This window comes from Anolis sagrei, chromosome 1, assembly GCF_037176765.1.
Source record: "Anolis sagrei isolate rAnoSag1 chromosome 1, rAnoSag1.mat, whole genome shotgun sequence".
Taxonomy (NCBI): Eukaryota; Metazoa; Chordata; class Lepidosauria; order Squamata; family Dactyloidae; genus Anolis; species Anolis sagrei.
This window is the reverse complement of record NC_090021.1, coordinates 74817025-74843524: the sequence shown is the minus strand read 5'-3', so window position 1 is coordinate 74843524 and position 26500 is coordinate 74817025. Positions and strand designations below refer to the sequence as shown.

Here is a 26500-nt window from a genome sequence, read left to right as displayed (position 1 = left end):
CTGAAGTCAATTTAATTATCCCTTTGACACAGAGGATTATGAAACTATCTCTCAGTAGGATTTATTTTTTATTGTATTTAACACTATTACTGGAATACAATTACTCTATGCCAGACATTGTCAAATATTCTAATACTATCTGAGTTTTCCGTGATTGAGCTTGAACCAAAGCCATATACACCATCAATGAGAGAGACATTTGAGCAGACTTAAAATCACCCGAAGCTTAGCAGATAACAAAAAGAAAGAAAAACTAAGTTAAGGACTTCTCCCAACCCTGCAAGATCCCATAATAAATGACACAGAATGATGAGTGTGGGGAAGCTGAAAATAGGGTCTGGTGAATAGTAAGAAGTGACAGTGCAGAAGTAAAGCACTGCCTTTATATACAGAGATAATAAATAAAAGTCTCATTGTCCCTTCCTTGTTCACTCAGATCATCAAAAAAACTATTTTAAATGTTTCCAAGGAAAAAAGAGATTCTTCCTTAGATATCAAGGGAGATTCAGGTGATAATAATGTGTCTGGGAGTGGGCAAATTAATGCCATCCTCACCTAAACCCACAAAAGAAATTGGAATAAAAAGTGAAAAGAAACCTTCAGAAAAAGCTACTGAGACCTGAACACTTGTTAATTTTTACAGATGGATATTGATATGCTTGTGTTTTATTTAGCCATTTCCCACCATCTACCTTCAAAAGGGGATCACTTCCAGTATCCAACCTCGCTTCTGTCACGGAAAGTGATGAAAATGTAATTGAAATGTATGGAGATTCAAATCCCATGAGTACAGAAGATAATTCTCAGGTTAAGGTTTTATTTTATACTTTAACAAAACTGTGGAAGAGGTATAGTTCTTAATTCCTGTTGAATCATTTTTTAAAAAAATCTATGCTCTTTGCATTTGAATGTATTTGGAGACACTGGTTTATAGTTATAATGACCTTTCATAAAATGCTTTATAACGGTTTTGCTCTGTAATATGTCATTTGTCACAAGTCACCAAGTTGGATGAATCGCAACAGTGACATCCTTCAGGCAGTTGCAGCTTGTCATTGCCTTGTTTTTTGAGACCTAGTTAGGCTGCAAAACCAGAAACGGTGTCACACAGGACTCCTTTTAATTTTGTTAAACAAACTAGTCCAATGTGGGCTAGGCAAAACTACAGTGAGGTGGATCTGTAATTGGTTAAATGGACGAACCCAGAGGGTGCTCACCAATGCTTCCTATTCATCTTGGAAAGAAGTGACAAGTGGAGTGCCGCAGGGTTCTGTCCTGGGCCCGGTCTTGTTCAACATCTTTATTAATGACTTAGATGAAGAGCTAGAAGGCATGATCATCAAGTTTGCAGACGACACCAAATTGGGAGGGATAGCCAATACTCCAGAGGACAAGAGCAGGATTCAAAACGATCTTGACAGATTAGAGAGATGGGCCGAAACTAACAAAATGAAGTTCAACAGTGACAAATGCAAGATACTCCACTTTGGCAGGGAAAACGAAATGCAAAGATACAAAATGGGGGGATGCCTGGCTTGAGAGCAGTACGTGTGAAAAAGATCTTGGAAGTCCTCATGGACAACAAGTTAAACATGAGCCAACAATGTGATGTGGCGGCAAAAAAAGCCAATGGGATTTTGGCCTGCATCAATAGGAGCATAGTGTCTAGATCTAGGGAAGTAATGCTACCCCTTTATTCCGCTTTGGTTAGACCACACCTGGAATATTGTGTCCAATTCTGGGCACCACAGTTCAAGAGAGATATTGACAAGCTGGAATGTGTCCAGAGGAGGGCGACTAAAATGATCAAGGGTCTGGAGAACAAGCCCTATGAGGAGTGGCTTAAGGAGCTGGGCATGTTTAGCCTGAAGAAGAGAAGGCTGAGAGGAGATATGATAGCCATGTATAAATATGTGAGAGGAAGCCACAGGGAGGAGGGAGCAAGCTTGTTTTCTGCTTCCTTGGAGACTAGGACGTGGAACAATGGGTTCAAACTACAAGAGAGGAGATTCCATCTGAACACGAGGAAGAACTTCCTGACTGTGAGAGCCGTTCAGCAGTGGAACTCTCTGCCCCGGAGTGTGGTGGAGGCTCCTTCTTTGGAAGCTTTTAAACAGTGGCTGGATGGCCATCTGTCAGGGGTGATTTGAATTCAATGTTCCTGCTTCTTGGCAGGGGGTTGGACTGGATGGCCCATGAGGTCTCTTCCAACTCTTTGATTCTATGATTCTATGATTCTATGTTAATCACAGGTTGTGTGGGTGTGATTATTATGTATTTCTTGAAAAAAAATATGCATTTAAAACATTCATACAAAGAAAAAAGGAGAAGAGGTTAAGCATTGTGGAGCTCTGGTTAGTAGGTTAGGTCTATATAAATATCTACTATGAATTTCTTATAATAAGATAAAACTCTATTTTTCAGACATTTAGTGATGAGAAGCAGACATTAGTTAAAAAGACACAAAATAAGTATATTTGTGGAAAGACTAAACCTTAAGTTAATAACCATTTTTTTATTTCCTGTTGTTATGTCAACAATGTTCTAAACAAGACTTTTCTCCTCTCACTCTGTAGGAATCTACATTACTTTCCAATTTAGTTCCGCAACATCCTGTTGAAGGATCCACTAAAGGTAATGGTTATGAAATATATGTTCTTTGGATGGGCAATCTAAAATGACTTTTTTAAATTCATTTTGTTTATTTCCTAATATAATTTTACATTTTATCTAGTCTCAAGATAGCTTACAATGCAAAATTAAAAATAGATGGTGAAACTATAAAAACAAAAAACAAAGGAAAATAATTTAAAACAGTTTGAAATAATGGTGATATATGAAATCCATCCATGTTCACCTGCAAGCAAGATTGACTCCTTTGCTCTTTCAAAACATGCTACACTCAGAGCAAATTAATGGAACATGTAGGGTGTGCAGGAAGAAGAGAAATGGGGAAACAGTGACCCATTCACATTACACATTAGTAAGAATAAATAAGCACTTAAAGATAATGGATACTTCACCCACAAAAGAATGGGACAAAGTAAAGTTAATATTTAAAAATATTTTCATCTTAAAATATTAGGTTTCAGAGCACAGAAGTTAATGATTTCAATATGGTTAAAGGATGTATTCATTTATACTGTTATTATTCCCAGGCCTCAACAGGTGTGGATATGTTCTACCCTATCTACAGCAACAATTGTATAATTAATGGTTTCTTAGTGTTACTGCACAACAGCAGACACTCTTACCATTGAATTGTGAGGTTTGGGGTCATCACATTGGTTATTGGTTATTGGCTCCTACTGCCATACTGACAATTGGAAGTTGATACGTTAGGAAGGTTGAAGAAAAAATCCATCCTCATGTTGATGCGAGAGATAATTGTTTTCTTTCTTTTAACATTATTCTGTCCATTATATTCTAAACATAACATTCAGTATCTGTGAGTATAACTTACAGTATTCTTATCAAGGCTATATAACAAAAGTGATGAGGATGGGAGAGAGATGGACATGCATTGGAACTTGGACTCCTGCCTCAGTCAACTGGCATGAGGGAAGAACCCACCTCTTGTGGATTGTTCCTTTAACCTTCTAGAATGATTGTTCACTGTCAGTATTAGCATCTTATTATGTCCTACACTATGTCAGGTTGCCAGGCAGTGTAGAATAAAATTCATTGTGACAATTCAAAACAATAAAAAATACTTAAAATTAAAGCTGTACTCAATCAGCAACTAAAATGAGTAGTCTGAAAATACTTTAAAACCATTTAAATCCACTCTGCCCAAGTCCAACTAACCATATCTCTATAACATATGCCATGTCAGCTCTTTTGTCCACAATCAGGCAATGAAAAGTAGTTTTATTGTGTACTGACCTGATATTCAGCAGCAGCACCAAGAGATTATACAGTGAGTTAAGAGGGGAAACCTAGATCTTGAAATATAGGGAAATACCAAAACATGAGATTGATCTGAATTATGTATCCTGCCTTTCCTTTGGCCATCCAACCAACACCTAGTAGCATACCTGTGTTTCCCTGGCATCCCATTCTTCCCTCTTCCCTTGAGATTCACTCAGGCCTATATACAAGCAAGACAAGCACGCATCTATACAACAAATAGTAAAATACTAGTTCAGCCAGTCAGCCGTAACAATTGCAGCATTCTACTTTCACCTGTTGCACACCCTGGGACTTTGGAGATGATGTCAATATACTCAACCACATTCTCACTGTGGGTGGGTACTACTAGATCTTGCCTCTCACCCAAGTTCTGTATTCCCTCTTCAAGTTAAAGAATTGGTATTCTTGTCCCTGTGTTTCCCAGAAGTGGTAACCACCAATAGCAAACTGCTCCCAGTGTCAGACACTGCTATCCTACACCAGCCCAAAAGGTAATGGCCCTTGGACGGGAAGAAACAATTGGCTTCAATCAGCATATTTGGACTCAGGCATGATTCTAAAAAATGAAACATTCGCTAAGACAGCTTCCTCTTTAATATTCTTCCCTTCTCCTAATATCCCTTGGCCAAGTTTCAGTAGACTGAGATCATTCCTTAAAATGCTTACACCAACAATTTGGCATATGCTTAAGCTTTCACTCATAAATACATTTCCATTTAGAAGTTTGTAAAATCAGCCAAATGGTTTATTCGTGGCTCATGGTATGTAATTTACTGTGTTTTCCTGGATTCATGCACTCTGTGAGTTATTCATAATATTTGAGTACCTTTTCACATCAGTATGCCTTACTGTTGTTACAACATACTATTTTTCAATATGGTATTTATGAAGAATATAATCTCAAAGCTTCATTTGTAATGTATTTTGACCTAATGGTTTGTGTTGTCAAATTGTATAAGATCACAGGGAATCAAGAACTTGTGCTGTGTCAAGAGGCTTTGCTGTAACTTCAGCCTCATATAAAATGTTAGGGTATAAATCATCTATATATATAAATTTGTTAGGGGCATCCAACGAGGAAACAAAACTCAAACCCCCCCCCCCAACGAAACTTAACCAAAATTCCCATGCCCATAACACAACCCACAAGGTACAAACATATCTACTCAAAATGAAAAACAACACAACAACACACTCACAAAACGGCAAAACAACAAAACTCAAAAATCCCCCAACGAAACTTAACCAAAATTCCCATGCCCATAACACAACCCACAAGGTACAAACATATCTACTCAAAATGAAAAACAACACAACAACACACTCACAAAACGGCAAAACAACAAAACTCAAAAATCCCCCAACGAAACTTAACCAAAATTCCCATGCCCATAACACAACCCACAAGGTACAAACATATCTACTCAAAATGAAAAACAACACAACACACTCACAAAACGGCAAAAGAATAAAACTCAAAAAAACCCCAACGAAACTTAACCAAAATTCCCATGCTCATAACACAACCCACAAGGTACAAACATATCTACTCAAAATGAAAAACAACACAACAACACACTCAAAACGGCAAAAAAAAACAAAACTCAAAAACCCCCCAACGAAACTTAACCAAAATTCCCATGCCCATAACACAACCCACAAGGTACAAACATATCTACTCAAAATGAAAAACAACACAACAACACACTCACAAAACGGCAAAACAACAAAACTCAAAAATCCCCCAACGAAACTTAACCAAAATTCCCATGCCCATAACACAACCCACAAGGTACAAACATATCTACTCAAAATGAAAAACAACACAACAACACACTCACAAAACGGCAAAAGAATAAAACTCAAAAAAACCCCAACGAAACTTAACCAAAATTCCCATGCTCATAACACAACCCACAAGGTACAAACGTATCTACTCAAAATGAAAAACAACACAACAACACACTCAAAATGGCAAAAAAAACAAAACTCAAAAACCCCCCAATGAAACTTAACCAAAATTCCCATGCCCATAACACAACCCACAAGGTACAAACATATCTACTCAAAATGAAAAACAACGCAACAACACACTCACAAAACGGCAAAACAACAAAACTCAAAAATCCCCCAACGAAACTTAACCAAAATTCCCATGCCCATAACACAACCCACAAGGTACAAACATATCTACTCAAAATGAAAAACAACACAACAACACACTCACAAAACGGCAAAAGGATAAAACTCTAAAAAAAAACAACGAAACTTAACCAAAATTCCCATGCTCATAACACAACCCACAAGGTACAAACGTATCTACTCAAAATGAAAAACAACACAACAACACACTCACAAAACGGCAAAACAACAAAACTCAAAAACCCCCCAACGAAACTTAACCAAAATTCCCATGCCCATAACACAACCCACAAGGTACAAACATATCTACTCAAAATGAAAAACAACACAACAACACACTCACAAAACGGCAAAACAACAAAACTCAAAAATCCCCCAACGAAACTTAACCAAAATTCCCATGCCCATAACACAACCCACAAGGTACAAACATATCTACTCAAAATGAAAAACAACACAACAACACACTCACAAAACGGCAAAAGAATAAAACTCAAAAAAACCCCAACGAAACTTAACCAAAATTCCCATGCTCATAACACAACCCACAAGGTACAAACGTATCTACTCAAAATGAAAAACAACACAACAACACACTCAAAATGGCAAAAAAAACAAAACTCAAAAACCCCCCAATGAAACTTAACCAAAATTCCCATGCCCATAACACAACCCACAAGGTACAAACATATCTACTCAAAATGAAAAACAACGCAACAACACACTCACAAAACGGCAAAACAACAAAACTCAAAAATCCCCCAACGAAACTTAACCAAAATTCCCATGCCCATAACACAACCCACAAGGTACAAACATATCTACTCAAAATGAAAAACAACACAACAACACACTCACAAAACGGCAAAAGGATAAAACTCTAAAAAAAAACAACGAAACTTAACCAAAATTCCCATGCTCATAACACAACCCACAAGGTACAAACGTATCTACTCAAAATGAAAAACAACACAACAACACACTCACAAAACGGCAAAACAACTGAGCATGCGCATTGGCGCCCAGCCGCAAGTTCCCTGGCGCGCGCACATGCCCTTCCGGCCAACGTTCCCTCTGCGGAAACCATGCCCACTCCAAGCCCCGCCGCGCCGCTTCCCGCACACACACACACCCCTGCCGCACACACACACACAACCCCACACTCCATCACTCCCCCCGCCGCCGCACACACACATGCAACCCCACACTCCATCACTTCCCCCGCTGCCGCACGCACACACGCAACCCCACTCCCCCCGCCGCCGCACACACACACGCAACCCCACGCTCCATCACTCCCCCGCCGCCGCACGCACAAACGCAACCCCACTCCCCCCGCCGCCGCACACACACACGCAACCCCACGCTCCATCACTCCCCCCGCTGCCGCACGCACACACGCAACCCCACTCCCCCCGCCGCTGCACACACACACGCAACCCCATGCTCCATCACTCCCCCACCCCAATCTTACCTCCTTTTACTTCACGCCCCCTCCAAACCCCACCCCGCCCCTTCCCGCCCTGTCAAAATCTAGGAAAGACAGGAAGGAAGGAAAGAAGGAAGAAAGAGAAAGGGAGGTAAAGAAAAAGGGGGAAGGAAGGAAAGTTAGAGAAAGAAGGAAGAAGAAAAGGAAAGATGGAAGGAAAGGAAAGAGAGACAGCAGAAAAGAAAGAAAAAGGGGGAAGGAAGGAAAGAGATAGAGAAAGAAGAGGAAAAGGAAAGATGGGAGGGAAGGAAGGAAGGAAGGAAGGAGGGAAAGAAGGAGAGAAAGAGGGAAGATTGGCCACAGCAACACGTGGCGGGTAAAGGTTGTTATTTCTATTATTATTATTATTATTATTATTATTATTATTATTATTATGCTATTGTTCCTATGAGACCCTTTTAGGGGGAATGGGAGAGGTGTCAGGTCCCAGAGGCAATGCATTGCATTATTGTTATTGTTATGATGGTGGTAAAATAAAAGGAAATAAAAAGTCAAAGAAGGAAGCAAACAGGGAGGGAATAAAGGCAAAGGAAGAAAGGGGGAGGGAATGAAGGAAAGAGAGAAGGATGAAACCAAGTAGTGAAAGAAGGAAAGAGGTAGAGAAGGAAGAAAGGAGAGAAAGGGGGAGGAAAAGGGGGAAGGAATAGGTAGGTACCTCTCTTTCATAATAGTCCAGATATCTACCTCAACTTTGATAAGTTTTACTATAGGCCACAGCAACGCATGGCAGGGCACAGCTAGTAAATCATAAAGGGGTGAAAATTGAAATAATGGGTTTAAGGGAAATGTTTTGAAATTAGCAGGCCTTTTTAGTCAACAAAATAATTAGATCAATTTTTGAACTGGTATTTGGAAATGCTAAGTGAGTCCACTGATAAGAACAATATCTGTTTTTACTGGTTTGGAGGGAAGGCTCTCCCGGGTACTAAAGTCTCTTCAGAGACTTTCAGGTTAAAGGTTTTAAAAATTAATTCGAAGTGACTCAAAGAAGGTAAAGAAGTCTGGTTGAGGGCAAGCAGGTTTTAATGCAAAACGATTGTTTCTTTGTTAAGAAGACATAAAAGGATTGCTGTGGAAACACAACAGAACAGTGCTTGGTATAAGCTGTTTTTCAAAGGAAAAACAGGTACCCAAAATTCCACTCCTGACAAAAGCTAAGGAGATGGTAGGTGGTACAGCCAAGCTTATTTGGCTTCAGACTAACTCACACATGGATTTTCTCTCAATCTGATGTGAATAAAAGTCCTAATAAAGCCTGTGTGCTAGAAAGTCTGCTGGAATCTGTGAGACCCCTCAAATCTCTCTAATCTAATAGAAGATAATTCTGGAGTCTCTGTGCTTTTGCTTTGCTTTGGCCCTCTGTTTATATTTAAACTGTTCCTAACTTCAGCAGAAGATTTGTCCTGACTAAAGTCTTTATTGTAAATCTTTTTGAAATGAAAATACTTTTAAAGCCATGCATAAAGGTTGGGGCTGCTAATGTGAATTAATAATGATTAATGAATTAATGGAAAGATAGTATACTAATCATTCTTAAAATGGATGAGGAATAAAATATTAATAAAATAATTAATTGAGACTAAATATAAAATTGTGAACAGCCTTAATCAGTATTTACAGTTATATGTGATTCATTGATAGAATGAAAATAATGTGAGAGAGTGTGTGTGAAAGGAGAAAGCATTACAAGCAGCAGGTATACAGTGCCTGTTGCTTTTCAGTCTTTAAGAGTGTATATATTTAAATGACTTGTCCCATTTTTGAAATACTTTTAACATTATGCAATGAAAGTATCTGAACTTTCTGCTTGATATTAGTGGTTATCGGTGTTCCAAAACAGGTATATGTCACCTAAATGATGATAAGTCTGAAAGCTGACCTTTAGCTTATTTTATAAGAACAGAAAGTAAAATAGTTAATTATTTGACTTCAGTCCACTAAAGGTTCATGAATATTTAAGAGCTGTCAAGCTGAAACATTGGGCACAGCAATTTTTACAGATTTTGGGGGAGGACTGTGACATCACCTCCCATTTTGAATTCATCTTCAAGGAACAAACAACAAATGAAAATCTTTCTTATATATGCAAGCTTTCTGCCAACCCCCACAAAAATACTCTTTATATTCTTCCAAACATATTTCTAATTTCATTTTCTGCTGCAGATATTAATGTTCTATGACACAGTTTCTCACAAATTTTTGTCCCAGTCTACTGCTGCTGCTATTATTCTTATTATTTTAAAACATAAAATAATCATTCCAGAAAAGAAAAGGCTGTTATATCATAGATCAATAAAATAACATCTAAAACATGGTGATCAATGGTACAAAACAAGGGCAAGAACATGAAACAAACATTAATATAAGAAGTACAGAAATCAAATAACTATATTTTTCAAGATTGTGGTTGTTATCTTTAGTGAATATTCACACGTGCTATGAACACAACATAGGAGAGGGAAATACAAATAAATTGCATAAATGTCCATCATTTCCATGGCAACCAATTATTTGGCCTGAGAAGCCCTGTTTATTTGAGCCATTTTAGCTGTAGTAATTGTGAATGGTGCTGTGCATTCTCTTGGCTCTTGGATGGTGAGAAATCCTTCTGTTAGAATGGAAGACACATAAGTAAGACTAGAAATGTGAAGACCAGAAGAAGAAGGAGAAAATTAATAAAAATTACAGTCCAGACATACATATATATATAGGAACTAAATACTTTGACCTACTTAGCCTCTTTTATAAGTAATGATTGTAGGCATTAATAACTTTGGAAGGATAGAGACCTCAGAAAGCTTTTGTATAGAAGTGCATTTCTGAACTATGGAATGCTCTTACATATTACTGCTGTCTCTATGCTTTTTGTGTGTTTGTGTCAGAAGCAACGTGAGAAACTGCAAGTCTCTTCTGGTGTGAGAGAATTGGCCATCTGAAAGGACGCTGCCCAGGGGATGCCCAGATGATTGTTTTACCATCCTGTGGGAGGCTTCTTTCATGTCCCCACATGAGAAGCTAGAGCTTGACAGATGGGAGCTTTCCCCACTCCCCAGATTCAAACTGCCAACCTGTCAGTAGACCTGTCTTGGGTTAATCCATTTCACCACCGGAGGCTCCATTTCTAGGCCTATTTTTCATCATATCCCTAACATTTGCATTATATTTCTGTAATACAAAAAGAGATCAGCAATGACCATTACAGTTGTACCACCTTTTTGTCCTTTAGATGTAGGGAATATTTTTGTGTTTCAGTGATAGCTGTAGTCTCCTAAGCACATATGCTTTAATACAGCTCCATCTACCACAAGGTCAAAACACCCATCTAGTGGGAAATAGAGGTAAATTATTCTTTTCTCTATGAAAGTAATTACAATACAGTATTACAGTTTTATTATAAACCACAACAAAGAATTTACATTAAAAATCAAGCCAGATAATGTACAGGGTTAGTCAAAATGCATAGGCCAATAAGCCATTCAATTGAATGGCTTATTGGCCTATGCATTTTGACTAACCCTGTATATCTGAGAACAAACACAACTAACTGTGAGTCTTTGCTGAAACATGCACACCATTTATTAGTGCTTCCTTCCAAATCCCCCATAGCTTCATTTTTGCTGGTCCTGGATTTTTCCCTTTATAATTACAGGTTAATAGCATTTTCTGTGGCAATAGATTTACTTACAAGTGAGATATATGTACATTAATGTGCTATTTTTACTAACATACACTATTTATTTTCTTTGCAAATACATAATTTTAATGCATATCTTCTCTAAACATACTCTCTCTTTAAATACATATTTTAAAAAGGTATTTTGATATATTGTTTTCAAATAAAAAAGAACACCAGCATATTGGGGAAATCCAAAAGCTTTTTGATTCACATCATTGTTCAGGAAGTATAGCCCAGGTAAGAAGATACAAAGATTCCTAAACATAGTACACAAGGAATCTCAGTGAGGTACACATAGAGGAGGTAATTTCTTAAAAACAAATGTGTGAAAGAGGTGAGGACTGTGTGCTATAAGCACTGACATTACAGTCTCTAGCTTCCCTATTCAGAAATAGGTGATATCAGGAATCTGTTGGTCTGGTCTCAATAGTCTTTAGTATTGTCCTAGAGAGACCTCTGGAGGTAAAAATAGAGTCTGCAGCTTTTCATTTATGCAGATTTTTGTGAATAGACTCTAACGTGCACAGGAATTTCCCCATCTTAATTTCAATAAATCCACAATGTTCAAAACTTGTAATGATCCAGATATTGTTGTACAATTTCTATTTGCTCTCACAAGCATAGCCAATGGTGACGAATGTTGGGTGTCATAATCCAACAACATCTGTAGGTTTAAATTTCTGTTTAATGCAAGAATACAGGAACTAGTTTGGTTCAATTCTTATTGACTATTGAAAGGATGGAGGATCAGTTTCTGAGAATTCTCTATTTTAATGTTAGTACATGTATACGTATGAAGTTCTGGATACATCTATTGCTTTGTTTTAGTATATATTAAGAGGAACATTTTGTTGATCATGTTTTACAAATTCACCAGTTTGGTATAACCTCTATGCCATCCTCAGAATAGTTTTGAGGAAACTTTCATTTTTTTCTGTGCAGGTGAATCAACTGAAAAAATGAGTAGTGAAGCAGCTCAGTTACTTGAATCAACAGATGCTGCTTTAAGCACCCAAATAGTAAACAAAACTTCAGAAGAAATTGAGGCAGAAAAGAACCCAATTTCCAAGGAAATATGGATGGACTATGAAGACTTCTGTGTTTCTTTTCAGTAAGACGTGTTTTATTATTGTTGGAACATTTCTGGAAAAGTTATGTCCAACCATATTATACTAAATGATGGCTTTGTTAATAGACGTTAGTTTTACATTGATCCCAAACCATAAGCAATGTAAATTATCAACCGCGACTAACATAATTCCCATTGATTTCAGTGAGACTTGCCTCATCAGACTCCAACTACATAAAATGTAATAATGTTGCTTTCCATACATTATAGCAACATGTTTGGATAATTTATCAGATTTTCCTATAAACCCATAGTGTTTTCTGCAGACCTCTTCCTTTATACCTTTATATTAAGACCATAAAAGATATTTTTCCTATTACCGTATCTTCCTCTCTGCCTCTCAGATCTCACATATGCGCTCTGTGCCGCTTCACTGCAGTGCTCAGGAGCAAGATCTGAGAGGCAGATAAGGAGGTACGGTAATAGAATACAAGAGTGGGCCAGAGAAGTGAAATAGGGATGTTTTTCTGGGCACAGCACCGCTCTATCTCCTTTTTACATACCCCGGACGCCTGCAGCTTGCTCCGCTCTTCACTTACACCTTCCCAGTGAGATGCCCCCTCACCTCGTCATCAGGACTGTGTTAAGTCACTTCTTTCCACAAATGCTGGTGCGTGGATTTTCTTCTATTATACTTGTACAGTGCCATATGGTCGCCACATACAGCGGGGATGCGGCTGCAGCCATTTTTTTTCACTCCCCCCGCCCTATGCGGTGACCCCAGATTCTCCAGTCCGGCTCGGAAGTTTCAGCACCCACCCCATAAGACAACACCCAGCGTATAGGATGACCCCCGACTTTAGAGAAGATTTTCCTGGGTTAAAAAATAGTCTTATACAACAGAAAATACAGTACCTAACACCAGTGTTTCAAAATAAAGAACTGACATTCTCAGTGTAATTAGTTTTGATCTATAGTACAAGATTTTATTGGATAAAATTGTTGGACGAAGTTGGATAGAAAACATCAATCTTGCACAAAAAATACACACAGTTGCCTCGAAAGGGTGTTCTGTTTTGTTTTTACAGAAAACTAATGCAGCCCCCCATATTTTCTAAAACACTTGTTTAGATCTGTACACAATGTGCAATATTGAGCAAAATACTCACCATTTTATTATTATCCATAAAGGGTTTTCTGAGATTTTTTATGACAGAAAATGACTAGTGGCTACTTATTTACTGAAGTCTAATGCATCATTGACTCTAATTCACACCTCAACTATCAAAACCTTGAAACCAAAAAAGGGTGCACTCCCTCTTTCTCGGTGCTTCGCACACTTTGGCTCCACTTCCACTGGCTCATTTGCTGTCTTTGATGCCATTTCTCACAGAACAAAAAATTGCCAAGACAACAACCAGTTCACAACAACCCCACTCTCTCCCTCAGTCACCTCACTGGTTATCGCCCCTCACATTGCAAAGAACTGTATCCTTGTCGGCATCCTCTTTCTGTATCCCACCTTAAGAGCTCCCTATACAGCAACCTGTCTCTCCTTTACTCCCCTTTCTTTCTCTTTCCTCCACTTTTCTGTCTCCTCCTGTGCCCCCCCCCCCTTTCTAAGCCTCCTCAAATGCTGACCCCATGGCAGAAGTTTCACCAACCACAGCAGTTCAATCTAGGGAGGCGGCAGGAGGGAGAGGAGAAGAAGGGAAACAGAGGGCCTACCTTCCCTTTCATCTCAATTCCAGAACTCAACTCCCTCAAATTCTGCAGATCCATCATAGTGAGAAGTGCTCTCAAAAGCTCCAGTTGAGTTACTGGTAATGCTCTGTAATGCTTTTTAAAAAGTGTGCATTGGACTCAAGTAAATATGATACTTTTTCCATCCCTATCATGAGTGAACATGAAATTAACTGCAGAAGAAGGAGAAGGAAGTCCAGAAAGAAAAAACTGGTGATCAGAAAGGCAAAATATTGTATCCCTGTTCAGATCTACATACCTAAGGAGGGATTTAATATTTTAGGCCAAGCAAGTAATGTCAAATTATGAAACTCAGTTGGAGTAAAGTGAAATCAGTGCATTGGGTATGCCTATGCTGCATGTTAGTCATTGCTGTGGTTTGTCTATCATGAGCAGATCACTGGATTTTTTTTCTGACACTTTTGTGTTAATGTTTATAATACTAAATTTAGGCTGAACATCATCACAGTCAGAGAAGAATGTGTTCAGAGATGTAATTCTGGCTTACATCTTGAGCATTTCCTGTGTCCTACTAAGCTGCATTTTGTGTTTGTGACATGCAGTACATTGCTACTACTATTACTGGTAATGACAAAAATAATTTAATGCTCAGCTGAGGGAACATTAAATTCATTGTTCTTATAATTTTACATAAGGTGATACATCACAAGGGATAGATTTCTATATAATTGATGCTAAAATAGAATCATAGAATCAAAGAGTTGGAAGAGACCTCATGGGCCATCCAGTCCAACCCCCTGCCAAGAAGCAGGAATATTGCATTCAAATCACCCCTGATAATTGTGTTCACTTTTCTTAGGAAGCTTTATGTTTTCCATAAACCAAATACCTATGCCTACACCTATCAGAAATCGGATTTTAGGGTAAGTAAATTGTATGCTGGTTTATTAATTTGTTTGTAAATATTAGAAACAATATACATTTATTGGTTTCCAATCTGTTTGAGAAGTATTGAATTGTTTTTTTTATTTAAAAGTTCAGTTTGTTCATTTTAATCAGATCATATAGTTTAACAAACCAATCTTCCTGCAATTAGCCACATTCTTCCACTTCTGCACACAGAGCAATCTGGCATGTGTGATGAGGTACTGAAAAATTCTTCCATACTATTCTTTCTAGCTGATCATCCATTAGTCCCAATAAAAATGATATTTTGATGAATTTTCAAATCCAAAATGTTCTCCATCAAATGATGTATCTGAGTCAAAAAATAGGTCCACCATATGTAATTCTATGTTCCTTCTCACAGGTCCACCATATGTAATTGTATGTTCCTTCTTTATCATTAGATTTTCAGCGTACATTGGTGGAACCCTTGTATATTTTAAACTATTTTTCAGGTATCAAACACAATACAGACAGTCCCCAAGTTATGAGCAAGATAGGTTCTGTAGGTTTGTTCTTAGGTTGAATGTGTATGTAAGTCAGAACAGGTTCCTTTTTAAGTGTAATTCCAACCATATATGCATGCTTGCTTTCAGTAGCATAGGGAAAGGTTAACACCCCTGTGATCTTTGTTCAGAAGATTTCACTACACATTCTGTCCCTGTGATAATTGGATTTTGGAAAAAAATTGGCTTGTTGCGGAAACAAGGATTGGTAATAAAGCTTCAGCTGAGACTCCTTTTCCCCATGATACTCCTTCAAGAGTAAATTTCCCTTCCAAGGGATAGATTACTCTCACTTCATGTTTTCTCACCTCCGTTCTTAACTATAAGTCATTTGTAAGTCAGATGTTTGCAACTCAGAGACTGTCTGTATGTATGATCCTAAGATCATATTTTAGAGTAAACACCAAACTACCTGTCCACATTTTTCACTTGAAAAAATACCGTTACAGGTAAGCAACCTGTTCATATACAGATATACACAAAATTGTGCATAAAGTTTCGGGAGGTAAGCAATCCCACCCAGCACAAGTGTTTATTCAGTTTCCAGACTTGAGAGTGAATTGTGTGATCTTCTTCCAATGCATTACAGTATGGCCCCAGCTGATTCCAGTGAAAAAAAGGAGTGTGACCATCATATTAATGGTACTCTACTCCCCAAACTACTAATTATTTCAACCAATTGAGTCATATGTTTTTTAAACAACCTATGAGATGAGATGGAATTCTGTGGCACTCCATGCAGCTGAAGAGGAATAATCAATGGCCCTAATACATTCTCCATGTTCAAACGTCATTTGGAATATCTAATTGTATTGTTAAACTGCACCTAATTATAATAATTATAGCTTACTTTGTCTAATAAATAAATCAATATAATGAATTCACCAAGGGCTAGCATAACTGTACTGCAAACCTTATTGGTCTTCAGAGCTTGTATTGTATTTAAACAATTGTTGTAATTAATTAAGCTCAAGTTTCAACATTTGTAGACTTAATACTTCATAAAGTTAACTAGTTATCTTTTTAGTGTCTTTTCTATTTCACTACTGATTATTAATTCAAAACAGTAATTTAGGGTGCATACATAAAATGTTTCATATTAAGATATATATATATATATATATATATATATATAGAGAGAGAGAGAGAGAGAGAGAGAGAGAGAGAGAGAGAGAGGGAGAGGTTTTCATGAGGTATGTTATGTCCCCATATATTTCATTATTACAATTTAGGTATGTGTCCATATCTCCTGTTTGCTAATAAAACTGAAATACCGTGTTAAGAAATAATGCAGGTATCAAAAGTGTGGCACCAACAAAAAATGTTTGGAAAGTTCTGCTCTATAGAATAACAGAGAGTAAGCTTGTACATGGATTCATTATTGATGTTTGCCTTCGGCTTGTTCAGTTGGTTTGGAAGCCCATAATGGCAATCCAGGTCTTAATGAAGGATATAAAGACAAATGTGATGGGAAGAGGAGCCTGAGAACCCCCCCCCCCAATTGCCTCCAGTAGGCTGGATAGAAAATTAATATTTTGGCTTCCCAGATCAAAAATGGATTTTTGTCCTCCTGAATTCAGGAGGCTCCCAAAAAATGCATCGGGATCCCCACCGGAATTCAGGACACTAAAACAGATCAGTTTTCCTGGATTGCACTTCATTGAACTGTAGAACTTAGAGTAGAATTCAAATGCTTCCAAAGGCTACCTACTGCAAAAAAACAATAAAAATTAAACGTGAGTGTTCTTTTTCTTTACAGATGATGGATGAACGTGTGTTATATTATTTATGTGTGGATAGTTTGAAGCCCACAGATATTCTGGTTAATTTTTCTGCGTTAGTGCACTGGGGAGACATGGGAGGTAAGATCAGTATAAAGGAAAAGCAGGTTAATATAGATCATATTGGATGTGTTCTATGGATTGCAGGAAGACAGGGAAAACCTGATAAAACAGGTGGGCAACTGCAGGGATAGCAACTTTGTCCAAATGCTTATTTTTTTATCACTGAGCTCTTACAAAAGCCACAAAATAACAAAGTCTAAAACTAGAAACTGAGAATCCACTTCTGATTTAAAGCATTTCCATGTTTCCATCATGGTTTTTAAAATTATTTTATCTTCAATGGCCTTTTTTATCTTACTGTGTAACTGTAATCATCCTTTTTTACCTTGTTCCTTAATTTTCATCAATTGTCATTCCAAGTCTTTAAAGTTTTCTGCTTAACAATGTAGTAAGTACCATGTACAAATCTTAAATTATTGATGTGTCTTTCTCCAACAGTATCTTCTCCATTTAACCCTACCCCTACTATCCTTTTTGTATGTTCTGCATATAAATAAAATCAATAGTGTGATTAAATTCACTCTTCTTATGAAATTCTTGGCATCTGGAAAACATTCTGTTTCCCTATTTCTCACAGTGACCTCTTATTCAGAGTATGGAACACAAATCAAGATAATAAATTCTGTTTCTTTTAGAGTAATCCATAGTGTTTAATGATCTATTCAATTAAAGGGATTTACTATGATCTGTAAAACATAGGTCGGTTTTCTTCTGAAATTCTCAGGATGCCCCATTCCCCAAGATGTGTTTGCAATATGATCACTAGTGCCTCCTCCTTTTCTAAATCCAACTTGCATGTCTAACATTTCTCTTTCCATATATGGTAACAGCCTTGCCATTATCAAAAACATGTTTTACAATGGGCCAGAAAAGTAAAGTCAGTTCAGCTATTAGTTGTGGCCTTGCAAGAAATTATGACTGGAGGAGCAAATTCATGGTTTTGAAATGAAAAATGTCAAGGAAATAAAAATATAAAGGTAATTGGTCTAATGCTTATAGCCATATTAGCCTCTTAGAATTTAAAAATCCAAGATAGCAATAGAATGTTAATGCTCCAAAAGTTACAAAATGACTATCAAAAATGTTAGGTTTCAATTGTACAGGGTGAGGCACCATAACTTCTTTTTTTCAAAATTTAATAAAACCCATTGTATGAATCAGAATTTTTTTTATAATGTAGGCGCGTACTTAAAGTTTTGTTTTACGTAGTTTTGAAGATCAAATTAAGTAGGTGATGTCCCCCATTCTCCATACACTGAGTCAATCGATTTCTGGTGTTTGTCATGACTCTTGACAGCATAGCAAGCGTTATGTTGGCAATTTCTTCCTGGATGTTGGTCTTCAAATGTTGTAGGGTCCTTGGACAGTTCACATAAACATGGGATTTCAAAAAACCCCATAGAAAAAAATCACAAGGGGCCTGTCACTCCAAATCCACTCGAAAAGTAGGCCTCAACGGCAGAAGCACGCTCCTCACTGTTCCAGTGCATGATGGTGACTGAACTGTGTCAAATCAAAACTTTATACTTCCGCCTCTCGAACGAGACCACTAGCGCTCCGCTACGTCTTCAAACGACGGAATGGTGCGCATTTTTTAAAAAAAGGAAGTTATGCTGCCTCACCCTGTAGAACTCAATAGGAAACAAAAATAGCAGTGCAGTACAGGTTGAGCATTTCTTTTCCAGAATTTTGAAATCTGATATGCTCCAACTTCCAGAATTGTATACACTGATGTCTGAGATAGTGATACCTTTGTTTCTGGTAATTCAATGTACACATAATTTGTTTCATGCACTAAATTATTTAAAATATTGTGTATAAAATTACTTTCAGACTATACATAGAATGTACATACATACTGAAAATGGATTTTGTGTTTAGACTTGTGTCCAATCTCCAAGATAACTCAATATGCAAGGGTACGTACTCCAAAATCCAAAACAATACATAACATAGTCCCAAGCATTTTAGATAAGTGATACTCATCCTGTATTACAGTTTAGTTACAAAACTGAGTTATATGCATGCTGTTTTTGTATTGCAGTTGCACAAAAAGAAGGCCATGTTTTGCCAAAGGGATTTCTTATTGTGGAAAATTATTCGTGGAAGAATCTGGCTCCAGGACAATTAATCTTAAAGATCCATACATATGCTTCTAAAGCCGCTGTTATATGTCTTCCTGCTGGGTATGTGCAAATTTGATTCATCTTTCCGATAGTTAAAGAAATAATTTCTATTTTCTATAAACACTTAAACTTGTCAAAGCATATTGTATACATTACTTCTTAACTCTTAGCAGCAGCCCTGTAAGGGAGATTAGCACATTATTCCTGTATTTCTGCATATATATTCTGAGGCTGAAAAATGTATTTATGTAGAGTTTACCTTTGTGGATAACAAATAAAAATATTTCCAAGTCACTGTCTTACAGAAAAATTCTATGTTGTTTGCTCAATAAAGTATTCTTAGAATTTACTCCCTGTGACCTCACTCACTATTTGTCAGTAGAGGTCTAGTATCTTAATGGTGACAATGCCGCTAAATACTCAAGCTTTGTTATTATTCTCATTTTACAAGTAGGGGAAACAAGGCTGAGATAACCATGGCTTGTCTAAAGCCACCAAATAACTACAAGTGAGTCTCTGAGATGTGATTAGAACTAGAGATTTACCACCTTATTTTCCTAGCTATTTCACTGTTCATTACAGCACATTGATCATTACAGCACATATAGCATATGACTTTTTATTGCCCTACAGTAGTTATCACATTTTTCACAGAGATAAAGCCCACAAGGAAAAGCCAAAACTATCACACAATTTGTCATCCCACAGACTCTAGAGAACATTTTTGAGTAAAAAAAATTGAAATAAAAATACATTAAACCAGAGTGAGAGCAGGCAACAATGTCATGGAGCAGCTATAAAAGCCAGTGGAATTTTGGCCTGCATAGATAGGAGTATAGTGTCTAGATCCATGGTAGTCATGCTACCCCTCTATTCTGCCTTGGTCAGACCCTACCTGCTTCTTCACAGGGGGTTGGACTGGATGGCCTATGTGGTCTCTTCCAACTCTATGATTCTACGAATGTCCTCTAAGAAGCATGTATGACTCTCAGACTTTGATCAGTTGCCCACTACTGCAGTACATATTTTGAAATGGAAATGGCACTAAACAAACTTGCAAACTTGCACTAAACAAATTACTGTGATGTTAGAGTTATTTGACTCATTAATGTGCTTAATTTTTAAATGTAGGCGCCATGTTTTGCTCTTCACTGCAAGTTCTCCCATAGGGCACCATATTCAAGTTTGCAGTATGGTGCCGTGTGTCTTTGGTGAAGAGGATATTGTTCTTCCAAATCTTGAAAAGGTATTTGTTACTACAGCAGCTAGAGCTATTTTCCCTTTTATCACCATTAACTTTAAAAAGCTAACCTTTTTTAAAAAAAATCTGTGTAGCAAAGTTTTTCTGTTGCAATATTCTCCTTGACTCCATACAGAGAAAGGATGAATACACATTCTGTTAAAATGTACTATACACACTTACAGTTGTCATAGCATATAAATGTTGATCCATATATTATTTATTTTAAAAGAAAAATAAATAAATAAAAATTAAGCTATTCTTAATTATTAGATGTCACAGTGGCAAATTGCTCAGCAATTGTTAATTGGCAAAAGCCCAAGTACACAGACAGTATTAATCTTTTTATATTCCTTGATGGTAGTTAAGTAGATTTAAAACAATGAAGAGTGAAACCATATGCCAAGTCATTCTTCTTATACAGTTTAAGGTTGACATAATATTATCCCCATTCTTCATCATAATACATTTGAAATTGCCTAGTTAGAGGCGGAAAGGGTAAAAGAAATAATTTCTATTCAAAGTAAAAAACGTACACATTACTACTTAAAGTGAAGGATCCTGTGAGACTGTGAAGTCAAATTATGCAATTATTAACTGCAGATCTGAAATCCAAAATATGAAATTATTAAATGCGATTAAGAAAACAATGCTGTAACTGTCCTAGAGTTTTATTTAAACATGGGAAGCATTCGAAATATATTTGCTTGACAGAATATTTCTAAGGAGTAAATTTACTCATGCTGATTGCAAGAGGAATTTAGAAATTTGGTTATTAGCTCTGATATTGGTACAGACTAAAGTCAAGTGCCCATCAATTTTGCTCTCCAAATCATATGGGAAGATAATTTGGGAAGCAGCTTCATGGATGTTGTAGTTTTATAAGGCCCTTAACTTTGTCTGCCAAAGATTTCTCGGCCCTCACCAAACTGATCCCATGTTTCCAAAGTATTGACTTGTGGCAGGTAAAGTGGATTCAAACTGCATTAGTTCTGCAGTTAGATCCAATCTGGAGAAGCTCAAAATAACAACTAGTTCAAAAAATGAGCAGCTTGGAGCTTATCCAGATTTTGCTCAGTAGCATTAATGGAACTTGCAATAAATTTATATATGGAAGATAGCTCACCCTATCTTTCATTCCTTTCACTCTGTTCAAATGCCTTGGACTGCTTTACGTGAAAGCAATTATTATGTATGATTTTTAAAAAAATAAAAAATAGTATCACCAATTTAGTCTTTCAGTTGTTCCAAATGAACTGAGTTTAATATATATGTTTTGGAGTATTAGTAAGCTCTTAATGGTTTCGACTGATGATTTCTCCATAGGAGAGCTACCGGTTTATGGAACAAGCCTCAGCTATCATGAAAGCCCTTGGAATTGTGCTCATTAATTTTGGGAATGCAGAAAACCTTGCCAAAGCTATGAAAGACCTGGAATTGGCACACTGCCCTCCTGACCTCAGTGGCACAGGAATACTGAGAGAGCACTTCAAGGTGAAACAACAGGAACTATTCCTTCCATAACATTATAAAATAGAGTGATTGTTGTATTTAATCTATATAGCCCTTTAGCCGAATTGCTCCTTTTGGAACTACTCTTTATGCCCTAACCACTCAATACATTATGTCAACAATAAAGAAAAATGTAGGAATGATGGGAAGAAAAAAATCTAGTAGCACTGTTGAGACTAATCAGTTTATTTCAGCACGAGTCCATGTTTAGTTTCAGCACGGGCAATGCTCACAGGGGATAGGGAAAAGGCAGAACTACTTAATGCCTTCTTTGCCTCGGTCTTCTCACAAAAAGAGAGTCTTCAACCTCAGCAAGATGGAGTGGATGAGGGATTGGAGGACATCCAACCCCAAATTGGGAAAGAAGTCGTCCAGGAATACCTGGCCGCTCTTAATGTGTTCAAGTCCCCAGGGCCAGATCAACTACACCCCAGAGTATTGAAGGAACTAGCGGAAGTCATTTCGGAACCATTGGCAACCATCTTTGAGAGTTCTTGGAGAACGGGAGAAGTTCCAGCAGATTGGAGGAGGGCCAATGTGGTCCCAATCTTCAAGAAGGGAAAAAAGGATGACCCAAACAACTACCGTCCGGTCAGCCTCACGTCGATACCGGGCAAGATTCTGGAAAAGATTGTTAAGGAAGCGGTCTGCAAACACTTAGAAACAAATGCAGTTATTGCTAATAGTCAACATGGATTTATCAAAAACAAGTCATGCCAGACAAATCTGATCTCTTTCTTCGATAGAGCTACAAGCTGGGTAGATGCGGGGAATGCCGTGGATGTAGCGTACCTGGATTTCAGTAAGGCCTTCGACAAGGTCCCCCATGACCTTCTGGCAAGGAAACTAGTCCAATGTGGGCTAGGCAAAACTACGGTGAGGTGGATCTGTAATTGGTTAAGTGGACGAACACAGAGAGTGCTCACTAATGCTTCCTCTTCATCTTGGAAAGAAGTGACAAGTGGAGTGCCGCAGGGTTCCGTCCTGGGCCCGGTCCTGTTCAACATCTTTATTAATGACTTAGATGAAGGGCTAGAAGGCATGATCATCAAGTTTGCAGACGACACCAAAGTGGGAGGGATAGCCAATACTCCAGAGGACAGGAGCAGAATTCAAAACGATCTTGACAGATTAAAGAGATGGGCCAAAACTAACAAAATGAAGTTCAACAGTGACAAATGTAAGATACTCCACTTTGGCAGAAAAAATGAAATGCAAAGATACAGAATGGGTGACGCCTGGCTCGAGAGCAGTACGTGTGAAAAAGATCTTGGAGTCCTCGTGGACAACAAGTTAAACATGAGCCAACAATGTGATGTGGCGGCAAAAAAAGCCAATGGGATTTTGGCCTGCATCAATAGGAGCATAGTGTCTAGATCTAAGGAAGTGATGCTACCCCTCTATTCTGCTTTGGTTAGACCACATCTGGAATATTGTGTCCAATTCTGGGCACCACAATTCAAGAGAGATATTGACAAGCTGGAATGTGTCCAGAGGAGGGCGACTAAAATGATCAAGGGTCTAGAGAACAAGCCCTATGAGGAGCGGCTTAGGGAACTGGGCATGTTTAGCCTGAAGAAGAGAAGGCTGAGAGGAGATATGATAGCCATGTATAAATATGTGAAAGGAAGCCACAGGGAGGAGGGAGCAAGCTTGTTTTCTGCTTCCTTGGAGACTAGGACGCGGAACAATGGCTTCAAACTACAAGAGAGGAGATTCCATCTGAACATTAGGAAGAACTTCCTGACTGTGAGAGCCGTTCAGCAGTGGAACTCTCTGCCCCGGAGTGTGGTGGAGGCTCCTTCATTGGAAGCTTTTAAGCAGAGGCTGGATGGCCATTTGTCAGGGGTGATTTGAATGCAATATTCCTGCTTCTTGGCAGGGGGTTGGACTGGATGGCCCATGAGGTCTCTTCCAACTCTTTGATTCTATGATTCTATGAATATGCTGTAATATGTTGAAAGGATTTAACTTTATGAGGTAGCTTGGATTTGCCACACCAGGCTACTGAATCTCTTACCTCTGAGAATACCTCTTTAAGGCCAACTTCTCTGGCAATAAGCTCCATTAAACTAAACAGGATAGATTTCAGGGTAGGTATGTATAGACTAGTGCTGTAAGAGATTTAGACCAAATTCATGAAAGAGGTTTATGTCGGCCAGTCGTTATGACTGCATGCTATCTTAAGAGACAGCCCTGCTCTTAATATGAAGTGCTGGTGAACAACAAGAGAAGACACTGCTCTTATGAGGCGTTTTAGAGCCTATGGGTAATAACTAAGTAAGTCTTCGATATGTGGTTAACCATTATAGTGTATGTGTGTGTTCCTTTATTATAGTAGCTAAGCAGGATTGAAAGCTACAGTTGGCTCTCTACATGTATGAAGCCCAGTTGATTGCTGTTAGTAGATATGCTGGCATTGATTAAATATGTTCATGGTAATTATGACTATAAAGATCAGGCAGCCGAGGGTAGTAGAGAGAGAAAGATCTTAAAATTAAATTCTTTGACGGGAATATGAAATAATCCCAACCACTCGCTGCTTCACCAAAATATAAAGATGACACCACCACTACAGACTAGCTCACCAAAATATATAGAGAGAATAGTTGTTGAATCAACTGAATACTTAAAAGCTAGGAACTGGGAACTGGAACTGAGAGACTTAAAATGATTCTTTAAAAGATTTCCGCTGCCACCAAATTAATAATAAACAGGGTGAGTTATGATGGAGAGGTTGTTCAGTAACACACTCTGTGTCACCATAATTTGCTTAGAGGCTGTTAAAAGCTGGTTTGAATAACTCTTTTACCACAAATGTATTCACACTGAGGCTGGTATGGGTTGATAAAAATAACAAGAATGTTTATTGAACAGGCTTGAAATATTCAGGTACAAATGCTTGATGGTTTCAGTAAAATTCTGGCATACAAAGCTTGTGGTTACGTTTGTGAAAAGATCTTAAAACTTCTGGGTTACAAGTCTTAAAGTTTCAACACAGAAAATTACTTCAGGAAATGAATCTCTGAAAGTAACTACCACAAAAATCCCCCTTAGGAATCTAGCCAAAAACCTGAACTAGCCTTCCTTAGGAAAATAAACAGACCACTAACGGGGTTCTGCTCCACACAGTATTCTAGCTATATTTCTCAATAGCTATCCTGAATACTACACCAAAGACTGACCCAAAGTTCTTCTTCAAAAACCCAAAACTGCTCTCACTAACACCCAACATCTTTGCCCTACCCTTTCCAAGCGCCAACTCCCAACTAGCAAACTGGAAACAGTTTAAAAGTCACTTTTTTCCTTCAGACCACTTAGGCTCCACCCCCATCTTCCTAAACAATCCTAGCCTTCTAACACGCCCCCTTAAGGCAAACCTAACCTAAGATTGCTTCTCCCTGTCTCCCTTCTATAAAATGGATGCCATGGCTTCACCAGGCCCACTCCCTAGGCTTTTGCCAGCCAATTAAGGTAAAGGATACATTACATTGACACTATATATGAAGGAAATATCATTTAAATTCAGATTATGTTAATTTAACATTAACAGGCCAAGTTGACCTGGTACCAAACAGAAATTTTATGTAAAAAATACTCATGTTATAGATCCTGATTTTTCACTCTGTCTAGTAGAGAGCTGGGGAAAGTTTCTTTTTCAGACTGCACCTTCCACAATTGCTACTGAAACTGTTGTAACTGGTCACACTAAGTGGAGGATTTGGTAGTATGGAGAAGCAAATCCTCTGGCCCATTGAACAGATATGTAGTTTGCTATATGTTTTTCCTTTGGTTTGTTTGTTTTTTATTTTGTTTTATTGTAATGTGAAGTAGAACATGTTCTAACAATATTTTTCTTACATTTTAGGTTTTCAATAGTGCTTTTTGGCATTTGATGAAACAAATATTAGGGAATGTTCCTCCTAACTATGTGTTTGCTTACAAAAGTTTCACTTTGGATGTTAAACACAGTGATGTGTCTGTTGAAGATACTGCATCCTCAGGTACTACATATAGCACTGAAATAATGTATCTTTAGCTTAATATTTTGTTACTAATGTAGATTAAGCAAAGAAATTCAATTAAGTCTTGCAAATAACACACCAAGCCCAGAGACACAAATTTTAGGAAAGAATCCCGCATCAAGTGTATGCACCCTTGCAATGGCTTCAAACTACAGGAAAGGAGATTCCACATGAACATTAGGAAGAATTTCCTGACTGTGAGAGCTGTTCAGCAGTGGAACTCTCTGTCCTGGAGTGCGATGGAGGCTCCTTCTTTGGAGGCTTTTAAACAGAGGGTGCTTTGAATGCGATTTTCCTGCTTCTTCACAGG

General features: G+C 37.8%; 1 protein-coding gene across 1 annotated transcript in view; it reads left to right on the top strand.

Moving 5' to 3' along the window:
- The window catches only part of ADGB (androglobin), a 98268-nt gene that overhangs the window by 30948 nt on the left and 40820 nt on the right, over positions 1 to 26500 (top strand). The window contains exons 13-21 of the mRNA XM_060753518.2: positions 675 to 807; positions 2577 to 2634; positions 12162 to 12330; positions 14852 to 14915; positions 17203 to 17305; positions 19332 to 19473; positions 20545 to 20659; positions 21980 to 22147; positions 26034 to 26169. Coding sequence (XP_060609501.2) covers positions 675 to 807; positions 2577 to 2634; positions 12162 to 12330; positions 14852 to 14915; positions 17203 to 17305; positions 19332 to 19473; positions 20545 to 20659; positions 21980 to 22147; positions 26034 to 26169 — 1088 coding nt within the window. The remainder of the gene's footprint in view (positions 1 to 674; positions 808 to 2576; positions 2635 to 12161; positions 12331 to 14851; positions 14916 to 17202; positions 17306 to 19331; positions 19474 to 20544; positions 20660 to 21979; positions 22148 to 26033; positions 26170 to 26500) is intronic.